General features: G+C 35.8%; 1 protein-coding gene across 1 annotated transcript in view; it reads right to left on the bottom strand.

Moving 5' to 3' along the window:
• Positions 1-16,038, bottom strand: part of LOC128997039 (serine/arginine repetitive matrix protein 2-like) — a 52,265-nt gene extending 36,227 nt beyond the window's left edge. Inside the window, exon 1 of the mRNA XM_054422617.1 lies at positions 15,864-16,038. Coding sequence (XP_054278592.1) covers positions 15,864-15,951 — 88 coding nt within the window. The 5' untranslated portion in view covers positions 15,952-16,038. The remainder of the gene's footprint in view (positions 1-15,863) is intronic.
• Between the last annotated feature and the right edge of the window lie 799 nt (positions 16,039-16,837).

Here is a 16,837-nt window from a genome sequence, read left to right on the forward strand (position 1 = left end):
AGGTTGCAAACTTTGTTCCAAAAGGTCACTGGTTCGATCCTAAAAAAGTCAGTAGCTTTGAGGTTCGAAACTGGAAATGATCCCTGATGAAACAGCTAATTTTAGTCAGTAACAAAGCTACACAGATCATCTCACACCATTCTACACTCTACCTTCACTCATATTTGGGTTGCAATACTCACCTACGTGGTGACCCTATCTCATACTCATTATAATGATTTTGTTTAATTGTTTAAATTTAAAATCTATAATGCCTTTATTTTACATTTCACACTGTTTTAGAGTGTTCATTTTCAAAAAGGATACGATTATGTACAAATTATATTATTTTTAGCAATTGTTTTACATGACAATTTAGCAAACATTTTGCGAATGTTATATAAATAACCAGGACATCACACATCGTGTGGTAGCGAGCCGAATTCATCTCCCACCGGAAGTACAAAATAGTCACGTGTGGCGAGCTGCGAGTGCGAGGACATTTTTCGGACAATGCGAACCGAATCACACCATGAACAAAGAGTCATGATTGTTGTAAATTCATCTTTGTAACGGTAGAAAAGTAATTAAAATATAATCATTGTTTCTTACTAGTTGTATTCAAAAGTCAATGTACCTCGTCTTTTTTCTGTGGTGTTAGATAATACCAATACTACAACAGGTGGACAGTTTTAACTTACTCATTTTATAATTATTGCACCCAAGAGTTGGTTATATTCAAAAGAGTGTAGTTAAGTAAATATGTGTGACAAGGAATATAAGTAAATTAGAATATAGGTAGTTACTACACTATATCAACTGCAAGTCACATTTAATCCAATAATTCGTGGGTAATAATAACCACAATATTAATATATTGTCTGTGATTGTAGTTTTAATGGCTTGTTTTACTTAACTTAAACGTGACGATTAGCAGTATGAGTCTCGGTAAAAAATATCACAACTGACTCAAACTATTGGTTTTGTACTTTATGGAACGTATTCAATGCCAAAACAAATACCAAGCTAGTTAAAGGTATACATAGTAAGCTATACTGTTAATTACTGCATTGCAAACTACAACTGATTTTCCAACTTTTTATTTTAGGGATGGTTGTCGATTTTGCAACAAAAGTGTCAGTGTCCCAACCGAGTCCTTGGGATGGTAAACTAAAATTGTTCTAGATTCCGAACATCTACTAACAGAACTTTAAAGTTTTTCAAACATTTAATGTTAATTTTGCAATAAAATGTATGGTATATTATTGCTTTAGTGAGAACGTCATTATGACTACTTTGATAATGGTATGATCCTTGTTTTCTATTCATTGTTGTTTGTTGCTTTCAGCTATAGTTTTCGTTGATACATGTTTTGTGCATTAATTTTTTTTTCCGAGTTCATTCCCACCTGAATGCGAGGTTAGATTTTAGATTAATAAATGTCGCAAAAGAACACTTGCTATTGTATAGCATTCTGTTGGTTAAGCGAAGTTAGACTACACTGATCACAATAAAACTATACTATATATTCCGATGTCCATAAGTAGAACATTCGACAACATATTAGGATTCACATACAGGGTGAGTTATGAGTTCCCCCCCCTACTTTTTTATACATTTCTTAAGATATCAACTCCGGACCACGTCAGATCATTGTAGAGTAGTAAGTACTTCATTTTGACTGGGTATACATTTTTGGCCGCCATCTTGGATCCGCCATATTGGATACAAAGTTTTTTTTTTTTCAAAAGTAAAGGTAAGGTTGTGACCCATTATTCAAAACTAGAATTTTACGCTGAATACAATGCCGCAATTAGTTTTTAAAAATTTTGTTTCTTTTTAAAGTTATAAGGATTTTTTATAACTTTATTTTTAGCCGATTTTAACATTGTGCATTTACAAAATAAGACCGCATTCTCAAAATAGTGCTAGATAGATAAAGATAAGTATACACCACCATTCATTGTCGACCTATTTTCACTTGGTTATGACGGATGTATTTTTTTCGGCCGCCATCTTGGATCCACCATTTTGAAATGTGACAAATTAATTTAAACTTACCTTTTACTTATCTTTATTGAGCACTATTTTGAGATTGTGGTCTTAGTTTGTAAAAGCACAATGTTAAAATCGGGTAAAAATAAAGTTATAAAAAGTCCTTATAACTTTAAAACGGATCAAGATTTAAAAAAACTAATTGCGGCATTGTAATCAGCGTAAAATTATTGTTTGGAATAATGGGTCACAACACTACTTTTACATTTGAAAAAAAAAACGTTGTATCCAATATGGCGTATCCAAGATGGCGGCCAAAAATTTATACCCAGTCAAAATGAAGTACTTACTACTCTACAATGATCTGACGTGGTCCGGAGTTGATATCTTAAGAAATGTAGAAAAAAGTAGGGGGGGGGAACTCATTTAAAAATCACCCTGTATAAGTATTGAGTGTATTACCTAAACAGCAACACCACTCAAAGAAACCGTGCAAATCTAATCTCAGCCAGCAGGCAGCAAACCGAGATACACAGAACGCATGGGTGTCCATAATCAATTCCAGTTGCTCAACGATATTAACATGACGCGTAAATGGTCATAAGCAATTAGGTCCACAATGGAGAAAGTGCCGGACCCGACACTAGCGCCGTGTTTGGCTCTAGCGGCGCATTATGGAACTGCGATCACAGAGCAATTAGATAGGCCGTTACGTCAGAGAGGTTCAACATCACGGATACTCCACTAGCCTTGGCAATATCGTGTCTTTAAACGAACGTGACAGTGATTAGGAAATTGTACTACAATAAACATTGAGTGAACTAGTTTGTAGTTTAACCGTGGTAAATAAGTTAGATAATACTCAAGGAATAGGGAATATCTTATTGATTATTTATTTAAAACAGAGCCGTACTTTTATGTGGGTGAAAATGGTTGATAGTTGATACAGTAATAGTATTGATAGGATGTTTTTTTTTTATTTTTTTTTTTTAAGAGGTTGGTGGCCTCTTTATTTAGCCTGCACCATTTACTGGATGCTCAAGATCAAGGATAGGGACAGCTTTTGAACCATCAAGAAGCTTCTGAGTTTTCTCAAAATAATTTAGCTAATTATAGATTACTTTTACAATACTTTTAATATTCACCTACCCTCTATAGTTTAATGGTTGAAAATTTGATGTTTTTTACAAACAACTTAACTATTTCGCAAAAATATATTTATTTTACTAAAAATTGGAAAGTAATTTAATATAATAGGATATAATAATTCATAGTTTCAAAAGTATAAGGAAATTATTCTATGCGCTGAGATTGTTTTTAATTGTTTTCTATTGATATTGATTATATTAATATTGCTCGTATTTTGGTGAATAAGACCAAAGGAATACAAACTAACAATCGTTATAAATTATTTATGTAAGTTACATTATAATGTTTCTTCAATAATGAAAAATGAAATGAAATGAAAATCCTTTATTTCACACCTTTCCTACACCCCCCCCCCCTATAAACGTGAAAATTAATTTAACATAGGACTATATACGGCGAATCACTACTATTAAACATAATTTCAAATAAATAAAAACATTATTCCTTGCACTAATTTATTTTAAGTTGTTTTCTATTAATTTGATTATATTATGTTTATAATATTGTAAAAACGATATCCAAGGAATATAAAACAAAATTGGTCATAAATTTAATCAAATTAAAAAGTTTCTTTAAAAAGAAGAATCATGAAAAAGATTTTCACTAATAGGATCGAGTCAAAACAAATTTTAATTAAAAAATTATATAAATAAATCAGTGGGATGTTGTGTTGTATTGTTGTATTATGTATTGTATTACTACATTTTCAAGTAAACAATATTGTACGAAATAGACCCAGATTCAGGTCCGATTTTCAACTTGACTTACTGAATGCAGTCAATGACTAGTTAATGCCACAATGCACCTATTGTAGCCTTTAACATAATTACCACACGCATGTGATTAATTAATTATAATCACGCTCTAATTACCCCGGATCATTGACAGTATGTAAATTCCTCCATTCTTTAGCCACGTCAATCATATGTAGGTGATATAAATATGTCGATGACCTAATGTACAACAATATATCGTGACGTCACGCCACTGATATAAATCCTCATTTGCTACAGATGGGAATTGGGAACGGCTGGGCCAATCAAAACATAACTATGATATAGGGTATATCGATGGGGGTTAGCTTGAAAAAATAAAGCTTTAGAGAATTTTGTGACAGCAAATTACAATTTGTTGAGAGCACGTGCTTACCGTACTACATTCGTCCTATTTTGTATGCCATTAAGTGTACTATTTAATTAATATTTTGTCAAATTGGCTGGTTAAGATGATAATGGATGTGCTTAATTTAATGAGCATAACCCTATAAAGCAAAACGTGACACTCACGCTACAAAGACATTTGGATAAATAAACTTCCTGAAAATAGGATAATTAGAACAATCTATATATTAATAGGTAAGCTTTCTTTAACACCTTTTTTCTCAGCTCGTGTGCATCACAGGAAAAATCTACGCATACTGTTAGAAAGGTATTTTCCTGTATGTGTGCAGAATCCCTTTAAAAATTAAAATATTCTCAAAAATAAACACAAAAAATTAATTTGAAAAAATTGCATGGGTCTTATGGGTTGCCATGCTGGTGAAAAAATAACAACGAAATATAAACAGAAAATCTAAACAAATGGAAGAAATTCCTTTCACATGTTTTATTTACAGTGTGTGGTTTGTACAGTCTGTACATTACATATTTTTGGTCGAGTTTTCGATCACTGGACGACCTTTAGTATCTATGAAACGACAATGTAAAAAAATTTAAATTTTGTATTGTTAAAAAAGAAAAACGAAGGTTGTACAGGTTGGTTTCCAGTGTACTTCACAAATAAGTTCGTCCTAAGATTGCGGTTTTAAGCAGGTATCTATTGATCGATTCACTATCAAAAGATAAAAATGCCAAACGCTTCAATGTTAATATGTTGAAAACAAATAAAGAAATATTGCATCGCAATACACGTGTGATCTAAGTATATTACTTAGTAAGAAAATGGAAAAAAATATTGCGTGACTTATAAAGTGACAGTCAACCATTTTCTTGCTGACATTCAAAACAAGCTAACTTAATATCAGCTGTTCAACACTGTTTTGACATTTCGCGCCAAACCGCTCACGAAGGCAGAGCGGCGAAGTGATATAGGTGGCAGTGATTGTAGAGCGTTACTGGCGAAAGGACTCTCGAAGGCCGTGGATTATGTTGAGAAACATGTCATAAGACCGATGAACTGCAAGCCGAATTGCAGCTGCAATTCCGTCGCCTGCAATATACAATGGGGATGTCGACACTGATTCTAGCTTTGAAGACGACAAAGAAACAATGAGAGAAGACATATACTGCTTGTGACTGAGCATGTGTATTTTGTAAAAAATTGTGTTATGTTATGTGTTTTAACTTGTTTTATGTATCTTGCAGTAGTCCAAGAGATTATTGATACTAAGATGTTTTTTTAAGAGTCCTTAGAAGATTTCGAACGAGGAAGATTATTTTGGGTGGGGGTGGGAATAGTTTTTAAGATAGGTGAAAAGTGTTAACAACGAATCTCAGTTTTCAATAACCTTGACGCTTGGACTTTTAATAAATGATCCTGGTAGAAAGAGAACAAAAATATCTTCGTTAACAAAGCTTATAATCTTATCACACATACCTTCTCCCCAAAATACGAAACAAAATCTAGCGTTTCTCAACATAGAGCAAGAGTACATGTTTCATGGAGTACAACCTGATAGACAATGAATAATGAATCATACATTCGTAATCCTTGATCGGATGCTGTGTAGTTATAGTCAGCGCTTGGGATGGTTCAATAAAATTATACACCCAATCACAAAAATATTGCTATAGTTTGATTGTTGATATTTGCAATCTACAATATTTTAATTACCCCGTAAATCAAACTAATCTCGGTACTACGCAACTCAATTATATACTACCAGCTGTTTTCAATTGGGGTAGGTTTCACGACCGAAGCCAACAATAGTCCACCCCAAAGCCTTCTAGTAAACAATAGCCACTAGAAACTAAACATTCGCACCAATAAACAATTGACGTCCACTACTCTGTTCAAAAACTAAAACTCTAGACTACGAATCATATTATATTGGAGACAAATAAATAATGTAATGACATTTTCAATAGGAAGGGATGATTGTTTACATTCACCCCCAGTAGGGTACATTTGAGCAATTTCCCCTGTCAAGGTTTCATCCCCTGCGAAATTAATTACTTTTCCTCTAGAGGGAGCCATTTGTAATTGGGGTTTCCCTTCTTTTAGATAGAAGGACTCAAGGACTTTCATGTTAGGAGCTCCACCACAATCCCTGCGTTGGGGATGTTGTGTAAATACTTCCCCAACGCTGCTTCGGAAACATTACATTCAAGTGAGTTTACCTTTTCGTAAAATGGTATCTGTTTTTATCAAGAGTCAAATATACATTTAAATATTCGTCCGTTTAAGGTATATGAAATTGGATATATCTATATATTTAGGAATGATTAACAGTGTAAACCATTTTTAATTTCTCTCACAACCACTTAACATAACTATGTAATTAAATAACTATGAATGAATGTTGTGCTTTAATTTTCAAATTCTATTAGTAAATAATCGATACACATGCTGCAAAACTGAAAGTACATAACTTTGACAAAAATAAGTAGATTTACTACTTTAAGGCATTCAAAAGTTAACCAAATATTGAAACAAAGTGGGCTTTTTACCTTTTAGGAGGATGTTTAGAAAATAGTAAAAATTAAATACGATACAAATAATTTTCTAAAATTTTACATTCGCCATATTAGTGGTCGCGCTGCAATTTCTAGCAATTAGCCGCACCTGTTTACATATTACAGTTCCATTACAATTTCGCAATGGCTGTTGAGAAAACTAGAGTAAAACGTTCCTACTGCACAGTTTCAAACTAGAGTATATGAATACCCTATTATATTTTGTATGGGATGTATCTCCTATGTTTTCATGATGATTAGTTTTCTATTGCATTAAAACATTAAATTCGTCACTTTAGAAATTTTTGCGAGTTTTTCAACGATAGGAAGAGGTCAAAGTCCAACCCTATTTTCTTGTTACTCCATACCTTTGTACTAATTAGCTAGAAGCGAGCTGGGTAAATGTTTTCACTAAAACAAGAACCTTAAACTGAAAAAAACAGTAACATTCCCATATTTTATCGCTTTTTTCCACATCAAAAACTATCGTAGCACGCTACCACTTTATTTTGCGACTAACCGAAATTAAATTAACGGTGAAAATATCTACGACAAAAATTCAAAATCGTAAAATTGTTCCAAGTAAAATGTTTACGAAAAATCTAAAATAACACATTTGTATGTTCTACTAGTTAGTCCATCAACAGAAACATTGTATACCACTTCTGCTGACATAACCATGCTGTACTAGATCACAACTTCGTCATTACTGCTTGAATGACCCTCATGGTAATTTTCATCAACGGTCAGCTAGCCATACGGGCTGTGCTGTGGGCGCCCTGTTAGACCTAGGGCTACATACGGTACAATGCGTAGTTAGGCCCACTGTGACTGTATACAGCTGGCAACAAGCCACATTCAGTGTGACTCACACTAAGCACTGGTTGCCGCAATTGTGAAGTAAATTATTATTGAGTTATTATATCTTTGTCAAATATTTTAGGGCAAAAGTCCTTCAACTGTTCTGAGAAGACTTGAATTAATCTTTTCATAATTGTATTTTACTTCAACGCCTCGTTAAGAGCTACTTGTGTTTGCAGAAAATATTGAAGCAACGATATACAGACTCCTGTTTGGCATTTTACCATTGATAAGGTGTAAAATTAGTCTCCAGAAGTTGAGCTACTAAGAACTACCTTTACTCACCAGCGAGCAAGGAATACCACTCAATTCCATTTTTCAGCTGGAATTGAGTAGTACTCACCATCTCGCTAAATTTCTTATTACCAAACTTATTCGGTACTATGGCATTTAAACCGTGATTCGGTAGAACAGAATTCAAAGCCCTGAGAAGACAATAATGGATTTTTATGGTATCGGTAAAGAAATATTTGTTTAGAACCCCTACAGTACAAAACGACTGGTTCCAAACTCCCTACGGTAAGGGAAAATATATAGGTTTTCTGATTCTGTAGTACAGTATTTATTTTGTACTCAACACTATGGGATTTTTATGGGGTTTTGTTGTTGTGGTATTTGTATTTGTGGTATTTGTATTGGGATTGGGATAGGCTAAGATCCCCGATACAACAGTGCAGTTGCTTCTCATTCCTATTTACCTATCGAATCACGAAGTGTGTAAACGATTCTGACTATCTGCACAGGATGCAATCGCAAAACTCTCACTCTTCGCCTTTCCGCAACGATAATTACCAGGTGAGACTTCTTCTTCTTCCCAGGGACTGCAGCGGAAGTGATGTTGCGGAGGCTTCATTTCCTGTTCGATAATGCATCGATGGTGAAGATAGGTTAACTTCCCCTGGTCATCGAGCCATGGATGGTGCGGTTATAAAACAAGTACCAGGTCTGCGCAAACTGTTAATAGCGACGACAATTTCATGTTTGAAAGTCTTGTGTGATTATAAGGCTTACAGTTGAATGCAACGAGCACATGTGTTCTGAATGTGGTGCTTAGAATGATTTGAATCACAAAATTTGACATATCTGTTTATCAACAACAGCTTGGCATTGTCAAATAAAAAAAAACACAATGCTCTTTTAGCAGAGATATATTAAATTTACCAAATCCAAGGTGGTTAATTGCTGGCAATTACTATACCACATAAAGTATATTATTTTTCTGTTTTCTAAATTCGTTCATTTGTATGTTTTCAAGAGGCCTAAGCTCATATTGTGGATGTGATTGGGACGGTTTCTTCAGTTCAGATCGTTATTCTATCTGTAAGAGGAATACTTTATCCAACCACGGTTTGGGTTTAGTAACCACCACAGTGGCGTATCAAAGGGGGGAGGATTCCCCATTGACCTTAAAACGCGATTTTTTACAATTTAACATCTTTTATAGAATTCAAAAATATCTTTTACATGTGTCGAAATAACCTAGTTTTCCCAGGGGAGGGCCCCGGAGTTCAATAATCAAACCATGACGTGTACTATATTTCGGAACACCCTGTGTTCCCAGTTGAAGGTCACGTTTACAGTCTAGTTGTACTACAATGGGAGAACGACGCAGGATGTGGTCATAAGAAGCGTGACCAGGAGTGTCCTGGAACCTTGGTCCTTGTTGTGAAGGATCCTTTCAGGACTACAGAGGTCGTTCACTAAAGTGGAGCTCCAAACTGTCGTATTGTTTACAACCTACTCAATAAATAGCTTTGTAGTGTGGTGTTTTAATTTACCATTTAATAGAACAAAATTAGGTCGTTTGTGTAACAAAAATTATTTAAAAAATATTTTATAATTTATTTGACTAAAATGTTTACTAAACTTTTTGTAACATAAAGATACAGACACTATTTTTACTGAAAAGCCCAATGATCATGGACTTTTCCAAACGGCATGGGTCTAGTTCAGAACCACCAAGAGATACACGTTTTACAGGATCAAACCTGTGAACTTCTGACTCTTAGGGGAACACTAATAAGCACATAGCAACTCAAACACCTCACAGCCTAAGACGTACAGTTGATTAACTACACGTTTTTTAATAAACAATTAAATTGTTTTAATTTCTACGGAATTACAAGTTAACGCGATGGATGTCTACAATAATTACTCGTTTTTGTGCTAAATATTCTTTGGGTCTCTTGAAATAAGGACACTACATTGTTCATTTTTGTCACACGCTGTTTACTTTACCTATAATTAACATAATTATGAGCAATAAAACCCCCTTTTGCACACAGTCTCCACTCCATTTTCCCTCCAAGGATACATAGACACGTTCACTAGTGTCACAACAGGCAAATATACTTCTGATGACCCAATGACGCAAGGAGGACAGAAACGGTCAAACGTCGCCTCCGTGTGTGTGTGTAGATGTGTGTGTGTGTGCGTGTGAGGAGGTTATTACCTACATTACACAACAAACACGTTCGTTTCACCAGCTATTGTTCTGTCTTCTTGGCCGTCTCCAATTCGGATTCAGCACAGTTGACATACAGAAGTGTGCCTAGAGAACACCTAGCTGTGGTTAGGTAACTGAATATCGTATGGTGTTGTGGAAAGACACCCAAACATAGATAAATAGGTTTTGTTGTTTAAGTAATAATGTTTTACTCGAGCCAAAACACACATATTATATTTTTATTATAGCATAATTGCTGAAGATTGAACTCGCGCTCTAACCACGATAGCAGTTGCGATTGTAGTAGTCTGTTGCTCCAACTCAGTTGCCATACATATTTTTTGGTGAATGATACTACCTTACTTCTCTGTAGTGAAACTTAATTTCTTTAAGTTGTGTCCAAACTACATCTTTTGAAATGAACCAGAAATACAAGAGCAAAGACACATATTTGATTGATTTTAATTACTGTAACTTGTGTAGAACTACGAAACCGACGAATGGCGATCAGGATCAGCTTATTCTGGTCACTTTTTACAAGTTCTGTATCAAGGGACAGATGAGCATATTTCTTTACTTCTTTAGGTTAGGATAGTTTTTTTGTTTTTTTTTTTTTAGACACGTTGGGTAAGGTAGAAGTTATTGCTATTTTTTTTTATCTCAGAAGACCTAAGATCACAGGTTGCTCAACGTGATTGGTACGTTTTGGTGCTAACTTCCAAAATAATATATATTTTCCCATATAATTAAATATAAAAGATTGGAATAAAAAACATTGTATGAACAAATAATATTTAAATCCCGAGCCCATCATTATATTGTTATGTAATACGGGACCATGCCGTGCTCTACACAACTTCCTAAGATCCTGGACGTTTCCGTGAGTTCCCTACTTTTCTCTTGTATTCCCGTGACGCAATGTCGGTCCTCGGGCCAATCACGTGATCCACAGAGGTTGAAGGTCGTGTGAGAGTCCATTGAGTAATCTCTTTAAAACTAGCTTCGAGCAGTGCTTGTTATGGACATGATACATTTACGAAATCCGTCAAAAAAGGTTGATAGAATATAAATACCGTCACACTCAAAAGAAGGTAGGCCTACTGTAGAAGGTTATGTCTAGGAAATGTGTATTCTAGTAAATTAAAATTAGATTTTATTATTGTTGTTGATGGAAAGTAAATGCGGTTTTTCAGTTTCAAGAAGTGAGGAACCCCCCCCCCCCCCCCCAGAGTCACAAAGTCCTTTGTTCGTTTATAATTTCAAAAAAGCATGTCATCAAGCTCGGTAAAAAAAATACAACAATTGTCATTTTTTGTAACTTTTTTGGAAAAAGCCCTTTAATGGTGGTTTCTATACAATGTGAGTCAATCTATAACATGGCTTTTTCTTTACTGAAATCATTATATTAAACTGTAGGTTCATAACTACATACGTTTTCTTAATTTTCCACAAAAGTTGTTATCTTTTTTTGTTATTTTTGTTGAGTGTGACTACATGTATTTTTACTCATATTTTGGGTAATATACATTTCGATCCAGAGAAACTAAGGTCTGTGCTGGAATCGTGCACAATTTTTGTCAAAAATAAAATTATATTGAAGACAAAAGTTGAAATATATTTATATTTTTGGCAATACTGTAAAATCATCGATTATATACAAATATTATGCACGATTAACAATACTAGTTCCTCGCCATATTTTCTCACTAGTCATTCTACAATCTTTCATTCCAAACTGCGCTTGTAAACGTTACCCAGTGGCATAACCTTGGCAATAAGATAACCCAGAGTAGAGCCATTGCGTTGGGAAGCTGGGTGGTTCGTTTACGTTCCAAGTTTTAACAGTTGCGTGACGGAAGAGTTGAAGACTAGTCTGCGCTGTAGAGATTGTGAAACCACCAAACTATCATCATTGTGGAATTCAGACCAATAATTTGTTAAAGCCAAAGAAATTATCTGTTAAGTGGTCATTAGTTAGCAATGTGTAGGCAAACTATAGGTATTTAAATTGGGGCTCCTTTGTAGAAATTTGAGTTGTCTATTTCGTTTAAGATTTTAATTTATGATAACATAGGCAGAGTTGTTGGTATAACTTGTATGATGTTTACGTTCGATTTCAATATGTTAATTCAACTATGTATGTTCTATTTAAATGAATAATAGAATTATACATACTCTAATCAACGAGGAAATCAATGGTTTAACAATCAAATAATGCATTCATTTAAACATTAATAAATATGATTATGTTCTAAAAAACCGATCTAATTATATACTTTTTTGTAAACGTTTGCTATAAGAAAAATACAATTGTCATTGTACAACAATTATTGACACAACATTTGTAGCTAGCCTCAAATTTACTCAAATTACAGAAACTGGTCTACTAAAAAAAACCACAAAGTCAATCATTTATTAGTCAGTTTAAACTAATTCGACTTTCAACTTAAATCACTTTCCGGAAATCCGTATTTATTTTTATAACAACTGTTATCAGTGCAACTATTAGGGACAAATGAAAACAAACTCTTTCAGAGGAGTGATAGGCTAAACAAACTAGTCGAACATGATAAGATCTTGAGTGTTTGACGAGACGTTACCATGTTTATACAGTGACTGTCACAGCCTTGGGGTGTGAATCTATAGAACAGCGAGTTTCCCAACTGATAAATTGTATAAAGCTACTAGCTGACCCGGCGAACTTCGTATCGCCTAAGTTATAGGTTTCCCCTAAGACAGACCGATGGAAAGAAAGTACCGTTACATTTAATTTTCAAGATGATCTCGTTCGCATCGCTCAATCACGTCCTGGTTGAAGTTCGTTCGCTACGCTCACTCACCTTTGGGTTGGAGCTCGTTCGCTACGCTCACTCACCTTTAGGTTGGAGCTCGTTCGCTGCGCTCACTTGCCTTCAGGTTAGCTCGTTCGCTACGCTAACTCGCCTCCAGGTTGAAGTTCGTTCGCTACGCTCACTCACCTTTGGGTTAGAGCTCGTTCGCTACGCTCACTCACCTTTAGGTTGGAGCTCGTTCGCTGCGCTCACTTGCCTTCAGGTTAGCTCGTTCGCTACGCTAACTCGCCTCCAGGTTGAAGTTCGTTCGCTACGCTCACTCACCTTTTGGTTGCAAATTAGCTGTTGTCATTAATGTAAAAGAAATAATAGTGCTGCACCCTGTTGGTAATCCTTGTAACTTTAATGCTATTGAACATCATAGAACAGAACCAACTTGTTTAATTGAAACAGCTGTTAAGATTCATTAATTCCATTTCTCATAAGGTTAACATGGGAAACTGCAGAGCCACTGGGGCGGAGCCCTTTTAAGAATTTCGAAACGGGAAATAGTTTACGTTCGATTCGCATACCTACAGAATTTACACACCAAATTTCATAACGATCGGTGAAGTCGTTCCGGAGGAGTTTGCAGACAAACACTGTGACACGAGAATTTTATATATTAGAAGAAAGATTTCAATCACTGACTGAGGGCTACTAAACTAGAAAAAAATCCGTCCAAAAAAAAAACTAATTTTATGTACCATGCAAAATAATAAGTTCCAACGATAGTTAAGTTACAAGATCACGATGGATAATACATCGCCTACGATTTTGCATTGCCGTTGCGAAATTCCTACAAGGAAATTAATCGTTAGTATGCAAAAATTTGAGTTACTAAACATAACATATGTTTGACAAGATGTCTTCAAGGAAATTCATTACGAGTATGATTACAATCCAGGAATGGAAATACGGTATGATAGACGAAACGTCTATCTAATTTATGATTTAGCTAATTTATGACAACAGCTAACAGAAAATCCATCAAAATTATCATTGCAATATAGGGATGTCTATACAAATGCAAAACATGCTTCATAAGACATTTTCAAGAAAACTCTTCGATAAAAGTTTAAAATTTGAAGGGTGGTGTATAACACCATTTATGATTGTCGAAATACCAATGAAAAAATCATTTAAGAATTTGATTGCAATTCGGATATGAAAATTCAGTAAATGCTTTTATAAGGTCTGCAAGAAAATTAATTAAAAACTTATTGCTATATGTGGAGCCGTTTAAAAAATTTCCATAAAAAGGGGTATGTTTAAAATAATGTATAAGTAAATCCAGCTTAACTCGACAGGACGTCTACAAGAAAATCCATCGATAATATAAGTAACACCTGCAGATGGAAATACGATGTTACTTACAATATGATCTTGCTTTACAAGATATCCATCGAGAATCGAGTGTACAATATATAACCATTTGATGAGATAAATTTAACATTTGCTTGACAAGATGTTCACAAAAACATCGATGTAAAATGTAATTTTGCAATATCGACATATCGTCAAGCATGTATCCTCACACTCTCGATGGATTCTGTAGACATCCTGTCAAATTTCCCTCTGCAGATTTTAACCATACTGTCGATGAATTTTGTTGTTGATAACTTGTCAAACATAGCAGTTTAGGTAGTTAATTACAATCTGAAATAATGGAAACGACACATTCATGAAAATAATTATACTAGAAAATTCATTAAGGATATAAGTACCTACAATATGAAGATGGAAACGAAGGTTCTCTGGTTGAACTTCAAAATAGTCTCCTACAAATTCTGACATAATCAAAGATAAATAAAGAAAACTATTTGAGTATTAATGTATTACGCAATTTACTAATAATTTATTACATCAAATCGCCCGTAACCGTCTCCTAGGTTTTAGAGTCCCTCTCTTAGTGGCTTCTTCATTCGCAGTTTCGTGGGTCTCTTCTTCTTTTGGAATATTTTCATCTTTGGCATCCTCAATCAAATGACCCTCGGCTGCAAGATCTTCTTCTTTCTCGTTTATTTCCAAAATAGCCGTTCCGTCCCTCACAACCCTCTCCACCTTCAAATGAGGCAGTAGCTCTGGAGATCTATCCTCTATTTCCTTTGGTCTGCTGCGTCTTAATATCTTGGCTTTCCTCCGAATCTCCGACATGAACAATGACATGTTTATGTTGTCATCCATATTTCGGCTTAGCCTAAGGATGTAGTTGAGGAAGTCATGGAAGGCTTCCTTGTCATGGAGTTTATCCTCTGTCTTTTCTACCTTAATCACCACAACTCCCAGCTTCTTCTTGATCCTATGTTGGATGTACAACCCCAGGAGGGCGGCGGCGAGGATGGCACCCAGTAGGGTTAGGTGGAGTACCGTCAATTCGTCTAAGTTTCGAATATCATGATAGATCTTCCAGACAACCTCTAGCGGTCCATTTGAAGAAGGCATGCGTGATTTCAGGTGTGGCAGAATGGAATATTGACGCACCATTTAGGAACGGCAAATTTTAAAATATTCTTAAATGAAAAAATCTATAATGAATTTGTAAACACGCTGGGAGAATTTGGTGTTTCTTAGCAACTCATCTAATTTTAGGGTAGCATTTAAGCTGTAAAATAAAGGCCTTTGCTGTCGTAGGCCAAGCTCCATGAAACCATATGGAACTTTAGTGATTGCAATCATACTATAACAGCTGTTTATTTCTTAGCCGAACAGAAGCCGCGTATGTCAAAGATGGTTTATTTGTTGAAATAATAATATCCCAATTATAATTATATTTTAGGCAAATATTTCCATTTACATTGGCTATCCGAAGACGTTTGTATCGTTAGAATATTGATGTTTCACGAGTATGAAATACGATTCTATTTTAAAATAAGATATGTAGCAACAGATGTCAACCTGTCCAAGCAATTATTGTTGAACTCTTACCTTTTTTATCAGCGTCCAGATCTTGCGATCCAAAATCTGGAACAGAGATGGTGGAATCGGCGTCACTGGAGTAGGCAGCGTCATCCATGGTAGATGTGGTCACTCTAAAGCTGTGTCTCAGGGGAGACACCCTTAACAGTCGAGGCACCGCCCCACTGGCCTCACTGTGCTGACGAAACAGCACCATGTCCTGCAGACAGAGGATGGTAGTGAGTATAAGTATAGTAGGCAGCACATCCATGGTATATGTGGTCACTCTAAAGCTGTGTCTCAGGGGAGACACCCTCAACAGTCGAGGCACCGCCCCACTGGCCTCACTGTGCTGACGAAACAGCACCATGTCCTGCAGACAGAAGATGTTAGTGACTATAAGTGTAGTAGGCAACACATCCATGGTAGATGTGGTCACTCTGAAGCTGTGTCTCAGGGGAGACACCCTCAACAGTCGAGGCACCGCCCCACTGGCCTCACTGTGCTGACGAAACAGCACCATGTCCTGCAGACAGAAGATGATAACGAGTATAAGTATAGTAGGCAGCGTCATCCATGGTATGTGGTCACTCTGAAGCTGTGTCTCAGGATAGACACCCTCAACAGTCGAGGCACCGCCCCACTGGCCTCACTGTGCTGACGAAACAGCACCATGTCCTGCAGACAAAAGATGATAGTGACTATAAGTGTAGTAGGCAGCGTCATCCATGGTAGATGTGGTCACTCTGAAGCTGTGTCTCAAGGGAGACACCCTCAACAGTCGAGGCACCGCCCCACTGGCCTCACTGACGAAACAACACCATGTCCTGCAGACAAAAGATGATAGTGACTATAAGTGTAGTAGGCAGCGTCATCCATGGTATGTGGTCACTCTGAAGCTGTGTCTCAAGGGAGACACCCTCAACAGTCGAGGCACCGCCCCACTGGCCTCACTGACGAAACAACACCATGTCCTGCAGACAAAAGATGATAGTGACTATAAG

The sequence above is a fragment of the Macrosteles quadrilineatus genome, unplaced genomic scaffold, assembly GCF_028750875.1.
Source record: "Macrosteles quadrilineatus isolate MER2022 unplaced genomic scaffold, UCM_ALF_1.0 Scaffold_6__1_contigs__length_79288215, whole genome shotgun sequence".
Taxonomy (NCBI): domain Eukaryota; kingdom Metazoa; phylum Arthropoda; class Insecta; order Hemiptera; family Cicadellidae; genus Macrosteles; species Macrosteles quadrilineatus.